The following is a 17,930-nucleotide window of genomic DNA, read 5'->3' as shown; positions in this document are numbered from 1 at the left end:
GGGCTTTTAGACAAAAAATACAATAGAAGATATGTGAGATGTGCAGAGTACGGTTTACACCCACATTCACACGTTTTTACACACACAGTATATTCTCAGCACCAATCACACGTTAGTGCCCTGTGGGTTTAAACAGCCACGACAGTTTCTATGTCAAAGTAAAGGTGTTTCCCCTCATACAGCAGGATGATGAAAGCATCAACCGCTAAGCAAAAACACACACTACAGTCTGGCCGACCTGCCCCTGTTCCAGCCCTGTTAATAATTGAACAAGAGAGAAATAAAACCCATCTTTAATGTCTGCACTGTGTCAAAGAATTCCCCCAACCATCCATAAGTGTGTATTTGTGTGCTCATCAGTGTATTGATGTTCATGTCAAGGTCTCTTCCAACTTACAAATATTTTAATTTGTGTTGCCTTCTTTGGCAATTTAGAGACCCAGAATAAATTAAACAAGACTTCAAGGTGCGATTACAGGCAGAAAGATGATGTGTGGCCAGAGCCTTAACCCGTGTGAGGAAAACCCTAGAGGAACCCATGTCAGGTTAGTGTGAGCTTGATCAAAATTCACATGTAGAAAAACGCTTGCGCCCAAACCAGTGGTTGTACCTTTGATATGATCCTAAAGGCTTAAAAACAAACATTATGCACAAATCCATGTAAAGAAGTTTTGCTCTCTATGGACTTTGATCTTCTGCACATGCATAATATCCACAGGATACAATCAAACTTTAATAACACCTTTCCCCTACACATCATATTACATGTTCTATTTAGTTAAGCCTCTAATTCAGGGAGTGTTTGTGACTGTTGCACAAGTTTGTGTGTTTCTTTTGGTGAGACGCACATGTATGTTTCCCTTTAAACTAAGTAAAGAGTCTCCGAGCGCTCTGCGTCGTCCTTCTGAGCCACATTCATTAATTCATTTCTTATTGGGGAGGAGATAACAGGATTAGTGCTCCAAGCATCCAGAAGTCAGCAGGGAGGAGGGGGACCCTTTAACCCTCCTCCCTCCTGCAGACTGTGTGTGTGTGTGTGTGTGTGTGTGTGTGTGTGTGTGTGTGTGTGTGTGTGTGTGTGTGTGTGTGTGTGTGTGTGTGTGTGTGTGTGTGTGTGTGTGTGTGTGTGTGTGTGTGTGTGAGTTTGATAATCAACTAGAGGTTTTATGCTGTCATAGGAGTCAAGCAGCCTGTGCTAATGCAGTCTGATCATTATATGTTATAACATTGTAAAGTTTCTGACATGGACATGTCTGTGTAAGTTAACTGTCTCCCTCCCTTAAAGGACCAGCACATCAAACTGAGTCTTTACTGTGGGGCAGTGCTGAATGTCAGTGTTTTCTGCTGGCATTAACACCCAGTGGTAGCTTTCAGTTGACCTAGCGTGTTGAATTTGGTAGCGGCCCCTTTGACTGTCCGCTGATGCATCGCGGCGCCCGCCGTGGAGGACAGCACTAAAACCAGCGAGCTGCCACTGCTCCTCCTCCAGGTCCGGGTGGACATGGCCGCCCTCCTCCGCTCAGACGGCCGTGGCCCTGCCTGCTGCTACTGTAGGGGCCACAGCAGCATGCGCTCCAGGAATGCGAGCACGCTCACATTCCTATGCACACACACACACACACACACACACACACACACACACACACACACACACACACACACACACACTGCCCTGCCAGCGTTGCGGGTCATTGTATCTGGCACGTGGCCACTTCATCCCCTGCACACAGACTCGGCCCTGCCTGACTCCTGCTTGGCAGCAGCTCATGCTGAGTGAGGAGGCTCTCTCGCTTTGTGCCTCCAGTTTCCTTTCAGGCCAGTCTTCCCTTTCTGTTCACACAGTGGTCTAATTTCTCTCTCCTCACATATATCACACACCACCTACAGAGAGAACCCAAAGCCACTCCCATTTTCACCGGTGCCTGTTTTGCCAAAGCGGTTGCAGCATCACTAACGCCTCCTCGCTTGCTTTTGAAATGACCCGTTGTAACTGTATGTGAAGATTTAACTCTGTCCATTAGTCGTGTCTTTGTTCTTTGTCCTGCTGGCAGATTAGAGGTGGGGCATGGGGTGTTTGGACGGCTACATTTAGCCTTAAGCTATAGACAGTGTTTCACAATGGCAGCCAGTGTATGGTGAGTCTCGCCCCAATCCTTTTACAATGACTCAGATATTAATTATAGACGTGCAGCAAAAACACAGCTTCAGGTGAATAAGGCTCAGGTTTGAATATATAGAGACTCTTCCTTAAGCATATGTTTACCAGGACGCTGGGGACATTGTAACGTCACCACCTTGGTCGTTATTCAAGCTCCTAGACAGCGAGCAGCATGACTGTTATTTAAGGCCGATGTACATTGAGTGACGTGTGAGTCACCGGGAGGCATCTTAGTGTAACCATGAAATGACTGCGGTTCACTAAGTCATATAGGTAATAACAGTATTTAGTATCTAGTGAAAAATGGAGCAGGTGGGGTATGTTCTTTTATTGCCACCTCATCCATTCTGAGCTGATTGCACATACTGTTTACTCTCAGAAGGGTTGTAATATAGTCAAAACTCCATCTGGCTCGTTTCTTTAACACAGTGATTGGAACGAAGTGGGAAGTAGTTCAGACTTTGATGCGAAATCGTGCTCTGATTAGGTTGCTTTGGAGCGTTTATTACAATATTTTGTTCTTTTAGATGAACGCTACATGGAACCAACCTCTTTTCTTATTGATCTGTAGGAAGTTGGATGTCTCCCGATTCAATGAGCTTTTTAATCTCCATTACAGTTCAACTTATCTTTCAAAGATGTTGAGTGTAAGTAAAGGGGGTATTGTTTTGTATTTGTAATGGAGGTAAAGCATACATTGCAAAGTTTGAGCACACATAGCAATATCAAACAATCAGCTGTTGACTAAACCCAGCGCATGAGTTTTCTGTTCCTGAAGCATGACCTTGATAATTCTTCATACTTGTCTGACTACTTGTACAGCAATCCATAACGTGTACAACATGCCGTCAAAGTTGTGAAACGGGTCCCCATCGGTTCATTTTTCACATTCTGTCAGCATCTCTGCCAGTTAGATTCTGTGATTTACTTAAAATGTGAGAGATAAAACTAATAGAAACTGGTCACATACCTGCCGAGTTGTTCCATCTCAACCAGCTCTCTGGCCTGGTTTAACCTGATTATTAAAGTGGATGTACATGAAGTGACTGTGTTGTATTTGTGGCCCAGGAAACTCACTGTTTCGGTCGAGATTCTTGCAGGACACAAAAGATATGCTTGCATTTTTTTTAGAAAGGGTCGTATTTTAGGTTTCCGACTACCCTACTTACATGTCAGGTATTCCATGTATTCATCTAGCGCCTTCGTGGCCAGTGAAGTCCTGTTCAAGCGCCTCAGTTTTTTTCCCTTGTCTTCTCTAAGATGAGACGAGGACCCAGTTGTGCCTGTGTCTTTTACCTGACAGCCTCCTTTCACTGAGGTCTAATGAAGAGAGCTTGTTTTAAGTGTGCTGCTCCTTTTAATACCTGAGAAGAGGGGGAGACGATGTGTGTGTGTGCATGTCTGTGTGTGTCTTTAAATGTGTATTTGTGCGTGTGTGCTCATTATCATGCCAAGGACAAGCGAGTGTCCTGTCCTGTGCCAAGTGGTGCCAAGCCAGCTGGCTGTCGCTCATGCTTTGTGTAGTGCTATACTCTGCATTCAGCCCATGGCACACATTGTTGTGAAGAGCCTTTCACTTGTGTGCTTTCCCTTGTCCCGTGTGTGTGTGTGTGTGTGTGTGTGTGTGTGTGTGTGTGTGTGTGTGTGTGTGTGTGTGTGTGTGTGTGTGACCTTGATATTGGAGCACAAAAGTAACCCAATAGAGCAATATAGAACATTTGAATTTAAATACCTGTTTGATATTCACCAGAGTTTGAGTTTGGATGTAAGGTAACATTCTTCTTTCTGCTGGTACGTAAGGTGGCGAGGGGGCAGTACTTGGCCGGCTTACAGGTTTGCACTGCATGTGCCATAGTAACACAGAAAGAAACAGGAGAAACTCTATTACCTGCGTGCACAGCACACAGCTGGAAATGTCTTTCTTTGTTCATGCTACAAAATATAACTGTTAAGAGCTATTATCTTTTTATGCAATTTATGCAGTTTTCTAATAAATTGGAAACATGATTTAATTCTGGGATTAGAACAAGAGCTTCTGTGATCTCCACTGCACTGGTCAGAATTTAAAATGTGTTGGTACCTTGGCGAAGATGGTGAAATAAAACTGCTGACAAGTAAGCAAGTAAGATTTCTGGATTAATTGGTTTCCTCCTGTCCGGTCCTGTGGCGGACATTTTTGAATCATGTATTTATGAATATTTGTGAATTGACCCCTCCTGTACCTGACCACCTCCTGCTGCCTCGTGTCTGAACCTTTTTTAAATCTGCTTAATGTGGGTAGAAGTGCCTTTCACGTGGCCCTCCCAGTTCATACACCTTTTCAGAAACAAGGCAGAGACACGGTTATTAATCAGGTTTGTGTGAGGGAGCGAGTGGAAAATGGATGAACGGAAAGGCAGCACTGGTGGGAAATGGACAGGAGTTGGAAGAAGAGAGTCTGTGAAGCCGATATTAAAGTCATCCTTTTAGTGTTGTAATGTGAAACGACTGAAACAGGCTTCCTCAACCACAGCCAGCCGGTACTGTGTCTAACAAACTGTGTGCACGTATACAGTTAAAACAATTGTTGACTATATGTGATGTCAGAGGATCCTTTGGGTGCTGTTTGTTGACTTTAAGAGGTGACACGAGAACAAGGGGGTATTTTGTTGGCATACTGTGTTTCTCCATTTAGCCTTGCCAAACTTGAGCATCATTCTGCACTTGAGAACTATTTACAGCCCCATTAACATTTCCACACACAACAGAAGCACAATGTAAATGTACCATCTGCCGTTAAATGGGTTTTTACTATACATTTTGGGAGGTTTTTAATTTCTTGCCTAAAATAAAGAATCGCTGGCTTCTGTACAGGTTGACTTCACATTCAACAATCACCTCACTGTTCTCCTCCTGCTCATCTTGACTAACAAGTTTTTTACTTATAGGAGCATGCCTACCTTGCGTGCTTAGTGCTTAAGCATGCCAAAGTAGCTTTTAAAAGGAGGGTTTATGAATGCACAAAAAGGCAAAGAGGCTCGTATTGAGCTCTACTGGAAGCTCCTATTCCCCGCTGTCATCTGTATTCACCCAAAGCACTGAATTAAGTGAGGACATTACATAAGGATCGTGTCCAGTGGAATCAGACATTATTATCATACAGCGTTTTACATAATTAAGCATGTATTAATTATGTAAAGACCCATGGGCTGACGCACACATTTCAGATTACAATTAGAAGCACATAAGGCCTACTGGCTTGGAACTTCACAGTTTGGCGAAGCCGCTTCATGCAAGGGCAAATTCTCTTTATGGGACTTCCCTCTAATTACGTTCTAGTAATTAGATTGAATTGCTAATGACCCGTGCACTCCATCAAAAAGCGATAAAGAAATGCATGAAATGAGTATCATCATTGAACCATTGTTCAACATGGACAGTAGCTGCAAAAGACCACATTTAAGCTAAAACAAAGCGTATCACATCCAGCTCTTAGGTCAAAAGGCAACATACTTTCTCATCTTCCCACATCATAACACTTGCTGTGTGAACTTGACATGAAATGAGTCTTTTAACATGATGTTTGTGGGCTTTCAGATGCTGTTAGATAATCTAATAAGCACATCCTAAACAACCAAAGACCCATAATAGAGCTCTGATGGACCCCAGGTACATTTGCTTTGCAAATGAATGCTATTCAAAGACTGACTGACATTAGATAAAATTATCTTATCTTAAATTAATTGAAATTATTTTTCAAGTATATATCTAACTGTTGTTGCTTGTTACCTAATTAAATAAGTAAAGTGCAGTGCGTTTTCAGAGCCAGGAGGAAACTACAATAAAGCAGGAGAGGACTCTTGACACAAAAAGGTTGGTAGTTTTGTGGCAAATGAGCAGGTTGAGGTGAAGCACCATTCTTTTCTGTGGCTGATCTGAACTCTTTAATCAGTTGGTTGTGCTCCTGTACGGTGAGATGCTCATTTGGTAGAGGTCATTGTTTTGAAGGAGGGACCATCGCACATGTTTGCACATACACACACACACACACAATTGTGGCCCTGGGGCTGTTGCACCTAGGCCTCCATTGTCCTCGCTCACAGGGCTGGACGGCTTGCTTCACTGGTGCTTCAGTCTCAAGCTGTTCCTGTAGGTGAAGCCAGGCCATTGTGCTGAGATGTTACGTGTATCAATAGATATATAGAGGATGTGAGTGTGCAGTTCTGCTCTGAGCCAGGCCAACAAATGCCATCCAATCCCTCTTATCTCCCCCACACGCCTAACTGTGTGACAAACGACCAGGACCCCTCGTAGCATGGAAACAGGGAAGCCACTGCATTAATGGAGACATGGAGAAGAAGGGGGAAGAGCAACTGAATGAGTGAATAGAGTAAGTGAGAGAATGGCCTGTCAGGCATTGTGTCCCCTAGAGCGTGTTATAAAGGTCTCTCTCCCTGACCGTGTGTGAGAGAGGCTGAATGAATGTCTAGTGATTGGAAACCTTTTCTTTTGTAAACTCGAGCCTCTGCCAGAGAGAATTGTGGGGCATTGTTTACCAGCCTGCTCGTCTTTGTTCTGCTTGTGTGTCTGTGCGTGTGTGTGTACACATTATGCAAGCTGTGTGACAGTTGACATTATCAGATGATTGCTCCCCCAAGTGTGCGTGCGTGCGTGCGTGCGTGTGGTTATTCACATGACAACATATTGGATTGCCTGCGTTGTGCGTGTGCACGGAAATATTCAACCACTACTTGTGTGTACGTTTGTGTGATTGGTTTTCATTCAAAAGCTGCCTGTGGTTTGAGAAGAGGCTGCAATGCTTTGGTCGCCCACTTTGGTGATTTATTCCATGACAAAGTCAACTTTAATACACCAATGCATTTCAGCCGTGTTAATTGTTGATGTGGGTTTTTGACAGCCATCAATGTTTTCAAACCTAAATCGTCCTAGAAACTTCTTCTTCTGCACGATGTTTTGCGCAGTCTTGGCCACTGGCCCCAACTGTAAGGACTGAACACTCATGTCTTCTATGAGAAGTGACATCTAGGCCACATGATGCCAGTGAAGCTACTTGAGCACATGGCGGTCTCAACGCGGCCTCGCTGTCAGTCTTGTAGAAATGAAGCCTGGCTGTGGTCACACATACGGAACAAAGCTTATTTTGTTAGGCTTGATAAGTCTGTGTTGAACATTGTGCGGTTGTGGAGAGATGGACAGAGCTGGCCTTGTTGATTTATTAGTATTATACCCTCCTGCTTATATGGAATTATTAAAGGGCTCTGAATTAAGGATGAACACCCTGCTGGTGCCTCACACATCCTGCTCCTTTTGAAGCTCCCTTATTTCCTCGCCTGTCTCCAGTTTCTCTTCCGAAGTCCTCCTGGCTGCTCCCTGTCTGCCTGCCAGCCGGCTCGCACTTGTTATGGGGCAACAATGGCAGGCAAGGCCCCAGCCCGGAGGCCCAGAGTCTGGGTCACAGAAGGGGGTGTCAGGGTGGGCAGCGCTTTCAAGCAAGAAGCCGTGTGATGTCACCAAACGCTGACTCTGAGGGGGCAACCAGGAAGCAGAGGGAAGCCAGGAAAAGCAGGTCACACCCAGATTAAAATTCACTGTGTGCCCCCATGTTTTGTGCTTACATCAGTAAGCTGGCTTCCGTGGGCTGTTTGTACGCGTGGAAGCAGGGGCTGCGGGCGGTGGGAATTTCAGGGTGCAGGGAAACGGAGAAGACCCAAATTAGAAGGAAGAAACAAAGACACAGTGAGTGTCTGGGCCTGTTCATTACTTTGGTTCAGCTGGTTCAGCTCCGCACACCTTCAGGGTGTGTGTTTGTGCGAGCGGAGGGAGGGGGCTTCCTAATGGAGCAGCAGTAGCGTCATAATGCATGCAGGACAAAGCTGATTTGGTGAACCATGCTTCCTTTGTGTTGTTGCATTTTGGGGGGCTTCTCTTCAACACACACATGTGGCAGTCCCCACACACAAGCCTATGCCCCTCTGTTTAGGGCCCCATCCCCATATGGTTGCTTGGCTTGATGAGAACTTGACGAAGTCAACCAGAAGCCCTCCCCCGTGTGCGTGCGTGTGCGCGATTGCTTTACTGCTAATGGATAGATGGGATTTTACCCTTGCAGAGCTTGTGCATGTGTTCGTGTGAGGAAGTAGAGAAGGATTTCATTATTCATGTTTCATGCATGGATGTGCAGAGCGGAGCAGTGATCAGCGCTGTGCGGTAGAAAGCCAATCAAGGTGGGGGCAGAACAGACATGCAGATGGTCCCAGAAACCCACAAATGCCACGAGCTATGAGACAAATGTATAAAAAAATCTGTTTACCACATAAGGAACGTGTGGTGTATATGTGATGTGTAAGCAGGGCTACTTAACCTCTTACCCACAGGTTCATAGTTTATGCTCATATCTAAGGCCCATATCAGGAAACAAAGCACCGCTTCTTCTTTTGACTATGAATTGCTGGAGTTCAGTTAATCCACCACATAGTGACACACCCACTGTAACACCTCACAACACCTTGCGGCACTAGAGCCACTACAGTTGCTGCGGCACATTGGAAAGACACTTAATTATTCACATTGTGTTCTATTCTGCTCATTTTGTTTTGTGGCTTTCGTCACAGTCTGTGTGAGCGTGTTGTGTGACCCAGGTCAGCATTGCCTTATTGTGAAAAGTCCTTGAAGTGTGTTGTTCTTTCCCCAGACTTGGATTTGGCTGCTTTTATCAGAAGTCATCTTTTAAGCCGTACAGCTAAACACTCATTATTAAAGCTGGATGTGTGAACCAACTGCTCAGCTGTGTGTGCAAACTACAAACGCTCAGGTTTGTGCCTCTTGCCTCCGTCTGTCTGTGTGTGTGTTTACACAAACAGCAGTGGATCTTTTTTCCTTCCTCTTCCGCTTTTGTTGCTACCTCACCATTCGTTGTGTCGTGTCCAACGACTCAGAATGGAGTCATTTCGTCTCCTACCAGTTCCTGCAATGAAATATAAGCCTCTTAAACGCATACTTATCTTGCCCTGCAGACTGCGCTTGAAGAAGGCATGCATGCATGTACACACACACACACACACACACACACACACACACACACACACACACACACACACACACACACCCCGGCTTAAAGCCATTGTGAAGCCAGGCCTTGTTCCTAAGACGGCGACCGCATGCACACGGCAGATGGTTTTCCTTTGCTTTGCATGCCGCCATATTAAACAAAAACCATGGTTTGGGCCACGGCTGGTTTAGGAAAAGGGCAAAGTGCGAGAGAGGCAGAGAGGGGAGAGACAAAAGAGCAGCAGAGGCAGAGACAACAGGCTCGGCATATGTAAACACAACTATGTGTCTGCATAACCATATTATTATTGTGCAGCTTCTGCAACAAGACACAAGCTTTGTTCTAAATTAACCCACATAGATACACACACACACACACACACACTGATCCGTGTGTGTGCGTCTGGGGTAACTTGACATCTGGCAATTAAGGGTTAATGCAGAGCAGCAACCTTTTACAGCTGTCTGCACTTACACGTTGGTAGGGTTTTGCTGTTAGCATGAACAGCTAATGATTGCTAACCTTTTTGATTTATTGTGTGTAACAAGACCAAACATGTATTGTGTAACCTCTTGGCTACACTGGGTTAACACACCTCACGCTTGGCAGAGGTTTCAGTCTGACGCGACGTCTTTGCACCCTTTGTTTCTAGCACCTGTCTCTTTTCATTTCTCGCTTCGTGGATCATTCCTCACAGATGATGCAAAGTCCTGTCAGGAGGAGCAGAAGACAGGGAGGGGGCAGGTTTTTCTACCTGGCGGCCGTGGGCTTCGTCCTCTGCAGGGCTTTCTGTGAATATCGTGGCTTGTGTCTGTGAGTGTGGCTGGACAAGGCCGTCGCACAATACGCCTCTGTGCCACAAACCCAGCAAACAGCGGCCAGGAACAAACAAGGCAGCCTCCTTATCTCTGATTTAGCCTTGGCTGAATGGGATTTTACACACGCAGGAGAAAGGACATGGTTCTGTGTATGACACATGCTTCAAGGCCCTTCAACTCTGTTTCACCTCAGTCCAACTTCAGCTTTGTGTTATATATAATACACTTCTTGTGTCTGAAACATTTTTCCTCTCTGGTATTTGGTGATGCATTCTAATGGAAAGGTGAAAACAGCATTCATGGCTTTTCTTTCTCTTTTTTTAAATAACCTTCAGTCTAGTTTTGTACACCTGCACAATGACATGAATCGACCACGGGACTTTACTTTCATAGAAGTATTTATGCATGTCTTGAATTGAGCCACTTGAGTTTTCAAGTTGCTTTCAGGTTAGAGGGATGAGGTTCTTTATGAAGTGTGTGTGTGTGCGCGTGTGTGTGCGCGTGTGTGTGCGCGCGTGTGTGCGCGCGTGTGTGCGCGCGTGTGTGCGCGCGTGTGTGCGCGCGTGTGTGCGCGCGTGTGTGCGCGCGTGTGTGCGCGCGTGTGTGCGCGCGTGTGTGCGCGCGTGTGAGCGCGCGTGTGTGCGCGCGTGTGTGCGCGCGTGTGTGCGCGCGTGTGTGCGCGCGTGTGAGCGTGCGTGTGAGCGTGCGTGTGTGCGTGTGTGTGTGCGTGCGTGTGAGCGTGCGTGTGAGCGTGCGTGTGTGATCAAGCATTCTGATGATCCTGATCAGAAGTTGAGGTGTTTTTTGTGAAACGTCTCATCACAGGAACTTGTTACTTTTTACTCTTCCTCCTTGGATTTATTATGCCCTCCGTTTTCCTGCTGTCTCTTCCGCTGCCCTTTGCTCAGTCGGTTTGTGTACTCGTCAGCCTTTTGCTGAATTCCACCCATGTCAGCTCTGTCAGTTCTGCAGTTTCTCCTTTCTTGTTGTTTCTGCAGTGACGCATCAGCTGAAAGGGACTTGATTAAACCTTTCTCCTGCGTCGTCTTCTTTCTCCCCAGTCTTTCCTGTCTCCCACTACCCCCCCCCCCCCCTTCTTGCTAGAGAATAGAGCAAATCAAGGAATCAATTCAGTGTAATCATGACAAATGACACCTAGAGGTTAGTTTTTCTCTTTTTTTACTATTGTGTGCATGGGACAGTCCTGCTGAGACTCCGCTATTAGTGCTTGGGCAAGGATTTGCAGTGATCGGTGTGTGGATGGGCAGGTTAAGAGCAGGAGAGTGCTCATTGCACTGAATGTGGGTGTCTTCATGTGCTGCACGTTTGTGCTGTGGATTAAATATGAGGTTGTGTTTGTAGGCGCGTGGGGGTGTGATAATCTTACAACAGATGGGAGATGCGAAGGGCCACAGGCTGCGATGGACGTGCTGGCTGCTGGAAGACAATACATTCCCAGCTCCTCATGCAAACAGGCAGTGACGTTGGAGGAGTGAAGACAAGCTTTTATTTTTTTAAGCTAATTACAATTTGTTGATCAAACTTACAGCGTCTTACACATCTAGGCAAAGTGTAAATGGAGTTGTGTGACTGAGGAGCGTTACAGTTTGATGAATTGTTTGACGTGGTAGTTGAGGAGCAAAATAAACTAAATTCTAAACTAAACAAATTCAAATGCAGCGGATTTCAACCTATAACTCAGGTACAGTTTAAAACTGATGGTTCAACAACCACTAAACTTACAGCTGGTTGCCTGATGCATTAAACGGAACCAAGGAACAGAAAAGGGCAATAAATGCTGTTATAGAAACAAAGTTACACTGTGAAGCCAGAACATGTTCCGAAGGCATGTTGCTAAATGCTCTTGGTCTTTAAAGCTACAATGTTGGTGGCGTAATCTTCAATTGACAAATGTGCATTTATCTTAATCAGGAGATTGTCTCTGTCCCAAAGTGCAGCAATAATTAAAGGAACAACTTATAAAAACAAATAAAAAGATGTGACTGAATGAAGTGAATCTTCTGAACTTCTGAATCGAAAAACAAACATGGATTGTGTGTGTGTGTGTGTGTGTGTGTGTGTGTGTGTGTGTGTGTGTGTGTGTGTGTGTGTGTGTGTGTGTGTGTGTGTGTGTGTGTGTGTGTGTGTGTGCGGGACCATAAATCATGCTTTTGCTATCAAGGTGAGACCGTGTTGACAACGTGGGGACTCTTGTGAGGTCCCCACTCGTGCGAAGGCTTTTTTTTTTAATGGTCAAAATGAGATTTTAGGGCTGAGGTTAGAATTGAGTTTCTGTTCCAATTAGTGTGTGCGTGCGCGTCTGTGTGTGTCTGTGTGTACTGTGAGCGTTTGTGTGTCTGTGTGTGTGTCTGTGTGTGTGTGTGTGCGTACTGTGAGCGTGCACCCCCACCCCCCCTTTGGCTCCCTACCCAGCTTCTCCTCCCCAGCTGATTAAGGGTTAATGGCGTATCAGTTTGGGGGAGCGTGTGCCTCCTGATTGGCCGACTGGCCTGCGTGTGGGCGGAGCTGCTGTCAAGTGACAGATGGTGTACAACAGGGAGGAAGCAGGGGGAGTGTGTGTCTGTGTACACACTGCGTCAAGGGGAAATCACTAATTACAATAGAAAGATGAACAATGGTGGTCTCTCCAGTCTCCTTTATTCTACACACTGTGCATAAGGCAGGATAATATTTACACAGGTGGAAATAAATAGTATTGTACATTGTCCCAGACGTAGTATTTTCATTGACCTCTGCCATCAATTTATTAGGGATGTGATACGGCCTTTTCATCCTCATCTGCTGAATCCAGCTTTATCTGCTGGAGGGAGATGTGCCACACGTACTGTGCACTTTCCATGAGCATTTTTAGACTTGATAAAAATTGAAGGAGCAGCAGTGTTACCTGCACATTCATCTCAAAGGCCTGAGCAGCAGTGGGTTTTAACCCGGCAGAGAGGAGCTGGAGACCAGAGCGAGAGAATCATCCGCAGCTACAGAACAGAGTGAACGCTACATATTAGCCACAGCTTGAAAGATGGATGTTCCCACCATGCTTCTAGGAAACGAAACCTGCTTTTATTCGTCTTCTTCTCTCGACTGTGATACTTTCACTACTGCGTCTGTGGACGGTCTCACTGAGCTGTGGTTAGTGGAGATTGGCTCTACAGGTACATCCATTATAGAGACAGAGCAAAGGCAGCGAAAGCCTCTTTTCTGACATTTATAAGATTAGCATCCGCTGCAGGACGGAGATGTGGTCGGACATGCTGAGTCAGCGGGAAAGAGAGATTTTAACAATTTGGAGAAGGCTCGATATCCATCACTGGCAGATGCATCGCTCTGCAGTGTGATTGCTCTGTGTTCACTCATACGTGCTGTCAAAAGCCTGTTGAGCTCACTGTGCATTTGGAACCTACAACCTTTAAGCAGCACATTAGTTTTATAGGGTTAGGTCCCAAACAGTAAGAGCTACTGAAGGTGTGCAGCCATAGTTCACTACTGTATCTAATATGTCATCAGTGCAGTCAGTCTGTTTCTCTTTAGTACGCATGGCTTTGGTGGCTCTTCATATGTGCATCATGTTGGTTGATGTGCGGGAAGTTCAGGCAAATGCTGGAAAAAGTAAGCTGATGCTTTTCGCTGGTAAAGAAATCTCTGTCTCTGTCTGTCTCTCTCTCTCTGTCTCTCTCTCTCTCTCTCTAACCTCTGATTACTTCTCAGATGTAGAAACGTATACAAAATAATCCCACGTGTTCACTCAATTAAATTTGGGAGTGATATTGTACAGGCACCCTGGTCGTGGGTCTTGGAAATACTGGAAACAGCGTTTTGGCTGGAAGCCCTGTCTGTAGCCCCGCGCCCACACAGGCCGACAGGGCGAGTGTTAATGAGACTTGTTGGTGAAGCAGCTCCACCTGTGTAACGGTCAGCGTTGCAGCAGCACCTCCAGTCTCTGGCAGCTCTGCAGAGGTCTTGGTCCAGCTGAAGGCAGTTTGCATCCTCAGCGCCTGTGTATTAGGCTGCTCAGCATTTCATTGTGCGCGTGTGTTGGCTTGTTGCAGCATTAAACATGGACTTTTTACAGCCTAGGCCCAAAATAGCCGTATCACTGCTTTCCAGTAGCTCCACACCTACGCTTTCCTCTGCTGCTTTTCTAGCTGTGAAAACAGTGGGTTTGCAATGGTTTGGTTAGATGCAGTAATGCACAGTGTGTGTACACACACACACACACACACACACACACACACACACACACACACACACACACACACACACACACACACACACACACACACACACCTCACCTCACCTCCTAAATAATTGATCTGTCCCAGTGAGATGACAGGACATTCTCTCTTGTCCCATTTATTTTCTGTTCTTTTTCTCACCCTGCTCTTTTTTTCCATATTTACCAACTGCACTCCTTAGTTTTTCTCTTGACGTCACTTTTTTAACACTTAGCCCTGTGAAGGATCTCAGCAGGGATTTAATTAAAAGGCATTTGGTCTTGAAATTATATACAAAATTTGATTACACAGGCACTGGACATCTATTTGAGTTTTATACTTTTACTTTTTTGTATCATTTTTGTTACTTTCTACATTGAAGGAGAATCAGAATTTATTGATTAGAGACTTAATTGGATATTGTTGAGCCACATAAAGGATATTGCAGGATATTCATGGAGAGAACACAGTTTCCCCAAGGGAATCAATACAGTATGTCTAATAATGTACTTAAATAATGGGCATTACTGTTGAGGGTCATTCAAACATTTAATTTACAGAATGTCCGTAAAAATGTACTGTTTTGCATTTTCGTTATGTTCACTAAAAGTAACCAGAATCTGCATCTTACAACCTTTAGTTCCATTTGTATCAGCATCCAGTAAACGTTAAGGTTGTCTCATGGTCTGTTTTTCTCTTTTCTTTTTGTGTTTTTGTAGGGTTTCACCTCAGTGGCACCGTAACCGAACCTGCCACATCCTCAGAGTCCGAGGTCACCCACAAGGTGGCCATCAGCTTTGACCGCTGCAAGATAACCTCCGTCACCTGTGGCTGTGGCAACAAAGATATTTTCTACTGCGCGCATGTTGTAGCGCTCTCTCTTTACCGGATACGTAAGCCGGAACAGGTAAGAATCAGTTGGTTTCAGTTCACTGGTGTCACTGCAGTAGGACATGCATAAGTTACTTAGCTTTTTCTTGTTTGTGACTAACTAATAAAGGTGATCTGTTTTTCAAACTCTGAACTCAGCTTTTGCATGTGTGTTTTGGTACAGGTGAAACTACGGTTGCCCATCTCAGAGACTTTGTTCCAGATGAACAGAGACCAGTTGCAGAAGCTGGTTCAGTACTTGATAACAGCCCACCACACTGAGGTGCTGCCCACGGCTCAGAAACTGGCCGACGAGATCCTCTCCTCCAATTCAGAGATCAACCAGGTCCATGGTGAGAGGACTTTTTTTGTGGTCTCATGTCTGAAATGTCCAAAATTGATTTTAAATCTTGTGAATGCATTTCCTCTAAACTGAAAAATGCAGTGCTTCTAAATTCTCAAATCCTGTTCATGGAAGTGCTCTTCCTTCTGACTGCAGTGATATCTTCACTGCAGCAGGACAGACTTAAAGGCTTCCAAAGTTAAACATGCATGCTGGCCTACAGGCTGTCCCCTGATTGTGCCCATGAGCAGCAAGCCAGGCTTCAAATGGCTCATTTGATTCCTTAGTTCCCACTCTCCACCCGGTGCTTTCTTTTAGTCACAGGGCTTAGTTGAAGAAAGCAGACAAGATGAGTTACGTGGTGAATGCAACTGAAGGTAGCGAGGGACCTGTGGAAAGGAAAAGCGTGCTGAGAGGCAGATGAGATAGCAGTCCGGGGACTGGAGAGAAGAGCTCAGGTGGAGAGGACAGATGAAAGGCAGGCGAAAGTAGCAAAACCAGGACAAGAACCCCGACGGGCCACGTCAGGGAAAACAAGACGCATCCCTTCACCAAACACAATTACGTGTCTTTCTGTGTTGCATCCTGCCTGCTTGAGTGTTGACGTTCCTCGGCGCTCCTTTCCAGGAAGCTGCACGCTGTGTTTCCTGCCCGTGTTTGACAAGGGGGATCATGGGGGTTGAAGTTCAGTTGATCCAGGAGCGGGTTGGTCTTTGATCACGGAATGTTTGCCGTTTGCTGCAGCCACGCTTCCATCCACTTGGAAACACATCTCTGGGCTTCTCCCGGCTCGCTTCCTGCTACATCAAAGCAGCTTCCTCCTTCAGAGCATATCTACATTTCCCTATAGCATTACACACACTCGGAGCTGAGCAGAACAAACATACTGTAAAATTAGCTTCATAGTCCCTCAGTGCACGATTAGGCTGAAAAGAGCAGCTTTTCTTCAGTGTCATAGTGCACTCAACAAATTCATATTTAAATGAGGTTTGCAGAAGTTCAAATGCTTCTTGTTGTTCTTTTTGCTGGGGTACGAGTTGAGAGGAACAGGAGGGGATGGTGTGACTGTGTGAATCTAGACTAAACTGTGGAGTGTAGTTTGATGTATGCATAAACGGAGTATGTGAGCTGTGTGTGCCAGTGATTGTGTACGTGTGTGTCTCCAGGTGCTCCCGACCCAACTGCAGGCGCCAGTATTGATGATGACAACTGCTGGCATCTGGACGAGGATCAAGTCAGAGAGCAAGTCAAGCAGTTTCTTTCACAGGGAGGATACTACGGCTCTGGGAAGCAGCTCAACTCCATGTTTGCTAAGGTGCTAATCAGCCTACTCCTGCTGCTTTTTTATTATATTCACTGTATTCATCTGGTCCAATTATTACCCAAGTAAAAATAAAGCTGCAAAGCTGTATGTGGATCTTTTACTTAAGACGGCTTCTTTGCTGGCTGAGTAAAATAGAGACTAAAGGTTTGTAATGTTTTCGATAGAATGCCTTTATTGTCCCACGATGAGGAAATTTACATGTTGCAACAGCATCAAGACATATAGTACAGAAGAAATAGGTACACAATAATTACAAGAAATGCCTGTAAGAGGTCAAATTGACTTTTAACTCCCACATTGCTCAAGCCTACATTATCTACAATACGTTATTGGATCCTTGACTGCCTCAGCACATCATACCCACACACAGACTGGAAACCCCAACAAATTACTCACTTGAGTCTGGTGTGGGTTGATTTTTCAGAATTAATGCACAAGTTTGTTGATAATAATTTAATTACATAATTTTAGACGTATTACGTTCTCAAGCATTTTGTATTGATAGCTGTCCCTTCACCTTTGATTACAATTCAAAAAATTTACACACACCGGACAATAAATTAACATTAAATGGAAGGTTGAACAGTTTTTGACCTAACTTTGTGTCTTTCTAGGTGCGGGAGATGCTACGAATGCGAGACTCCAATGGCGCACGAATGCTAACACTGATAACGGAGCAGTTTATGGCAGACCCTCGTCTGTTGCTATGGAGACAACAAGGCACGGGCATGACAGACAAGTGTCGGCAGCTGTGGGATGAGCTGGGTACGAACTGTCAGAATTTTCATGCTAAGAAAACCAAAAAAAGAGTTTTTTTTATAAAGTTTGCCAAAGTGCTGTAGACACAACCAAACTAACTTAAGTCAGAAAAACCCGCAGTCATGCTGTTGGGTAAACGCTCTTCAACTGGTTTAGACTGTCGCACTGTTAGTGGTATCTCCTAGTCTCCTTTTTGTTCGCTCTCTGTGCTGAGCGAATAATAAAGGCTGACGATCAATACGGGTGCTCAGTTCTTCTGCAATCAATCCCAGCATTTAGGAGGTCAATAAGAACACTACCGGGTGAGTGAGGGTCATTGTGACAGACACAGATGTAAGAGATTGGAATGATGTATGGTTTGTTTAGAGAAGGACTTTCCCC

General features: G+C 45.2%; 1 protein-coding gene across 1 annotated transcript in view; it reads left to right on the top strand.

Annotated features, from left to right (window-relative positions):
- zswim5 (zinc finger, SWIM-type containing 5) overlaps nt 1–17,930 on the top strand; it is a 40,593-nt gene that overhangs the window by 12,942 nt on the left and 9,721 nt on the right. Inside the window, exons 2-5 of the mRNA XM_029131411.3 lie at nt 14,973–15,160; nt 15,308–15,476; nt 16,633–16,781; nt 17,405–17,555. Coding sequence (XP_028987244.1) covers nt 14,973–15,160; nt 15,308–15,476; nt 16,633–16,781; nt 17,405–17,555 — 657 coding nt within the window. The remainder of the gene's footprint in view (nt 1–14,972; nt 15,161–15,307; nt 15,477–16,632; nt 16,782–17,404; nt 17,556–17,930) is intronic.

Source organism: Betta splendens, chromosome 17 (assembly GCF_900634795.4).
Source record: "Betta splendens chromosome 17, fBetSpl5.4, whole genome shotgun sequence".
NCBI classification, from domain to species: domain Eukaryota; kingdom Metazoa; phylum Chordata; class Actinopteri; order Anabantiformes; family Osphronemidae; genus Betta; species Betta splendens.
Note: the sequence above shows the minus strand (reverse complement) of the source record. Positions and strands in the feature narration are given on the sequence as shown.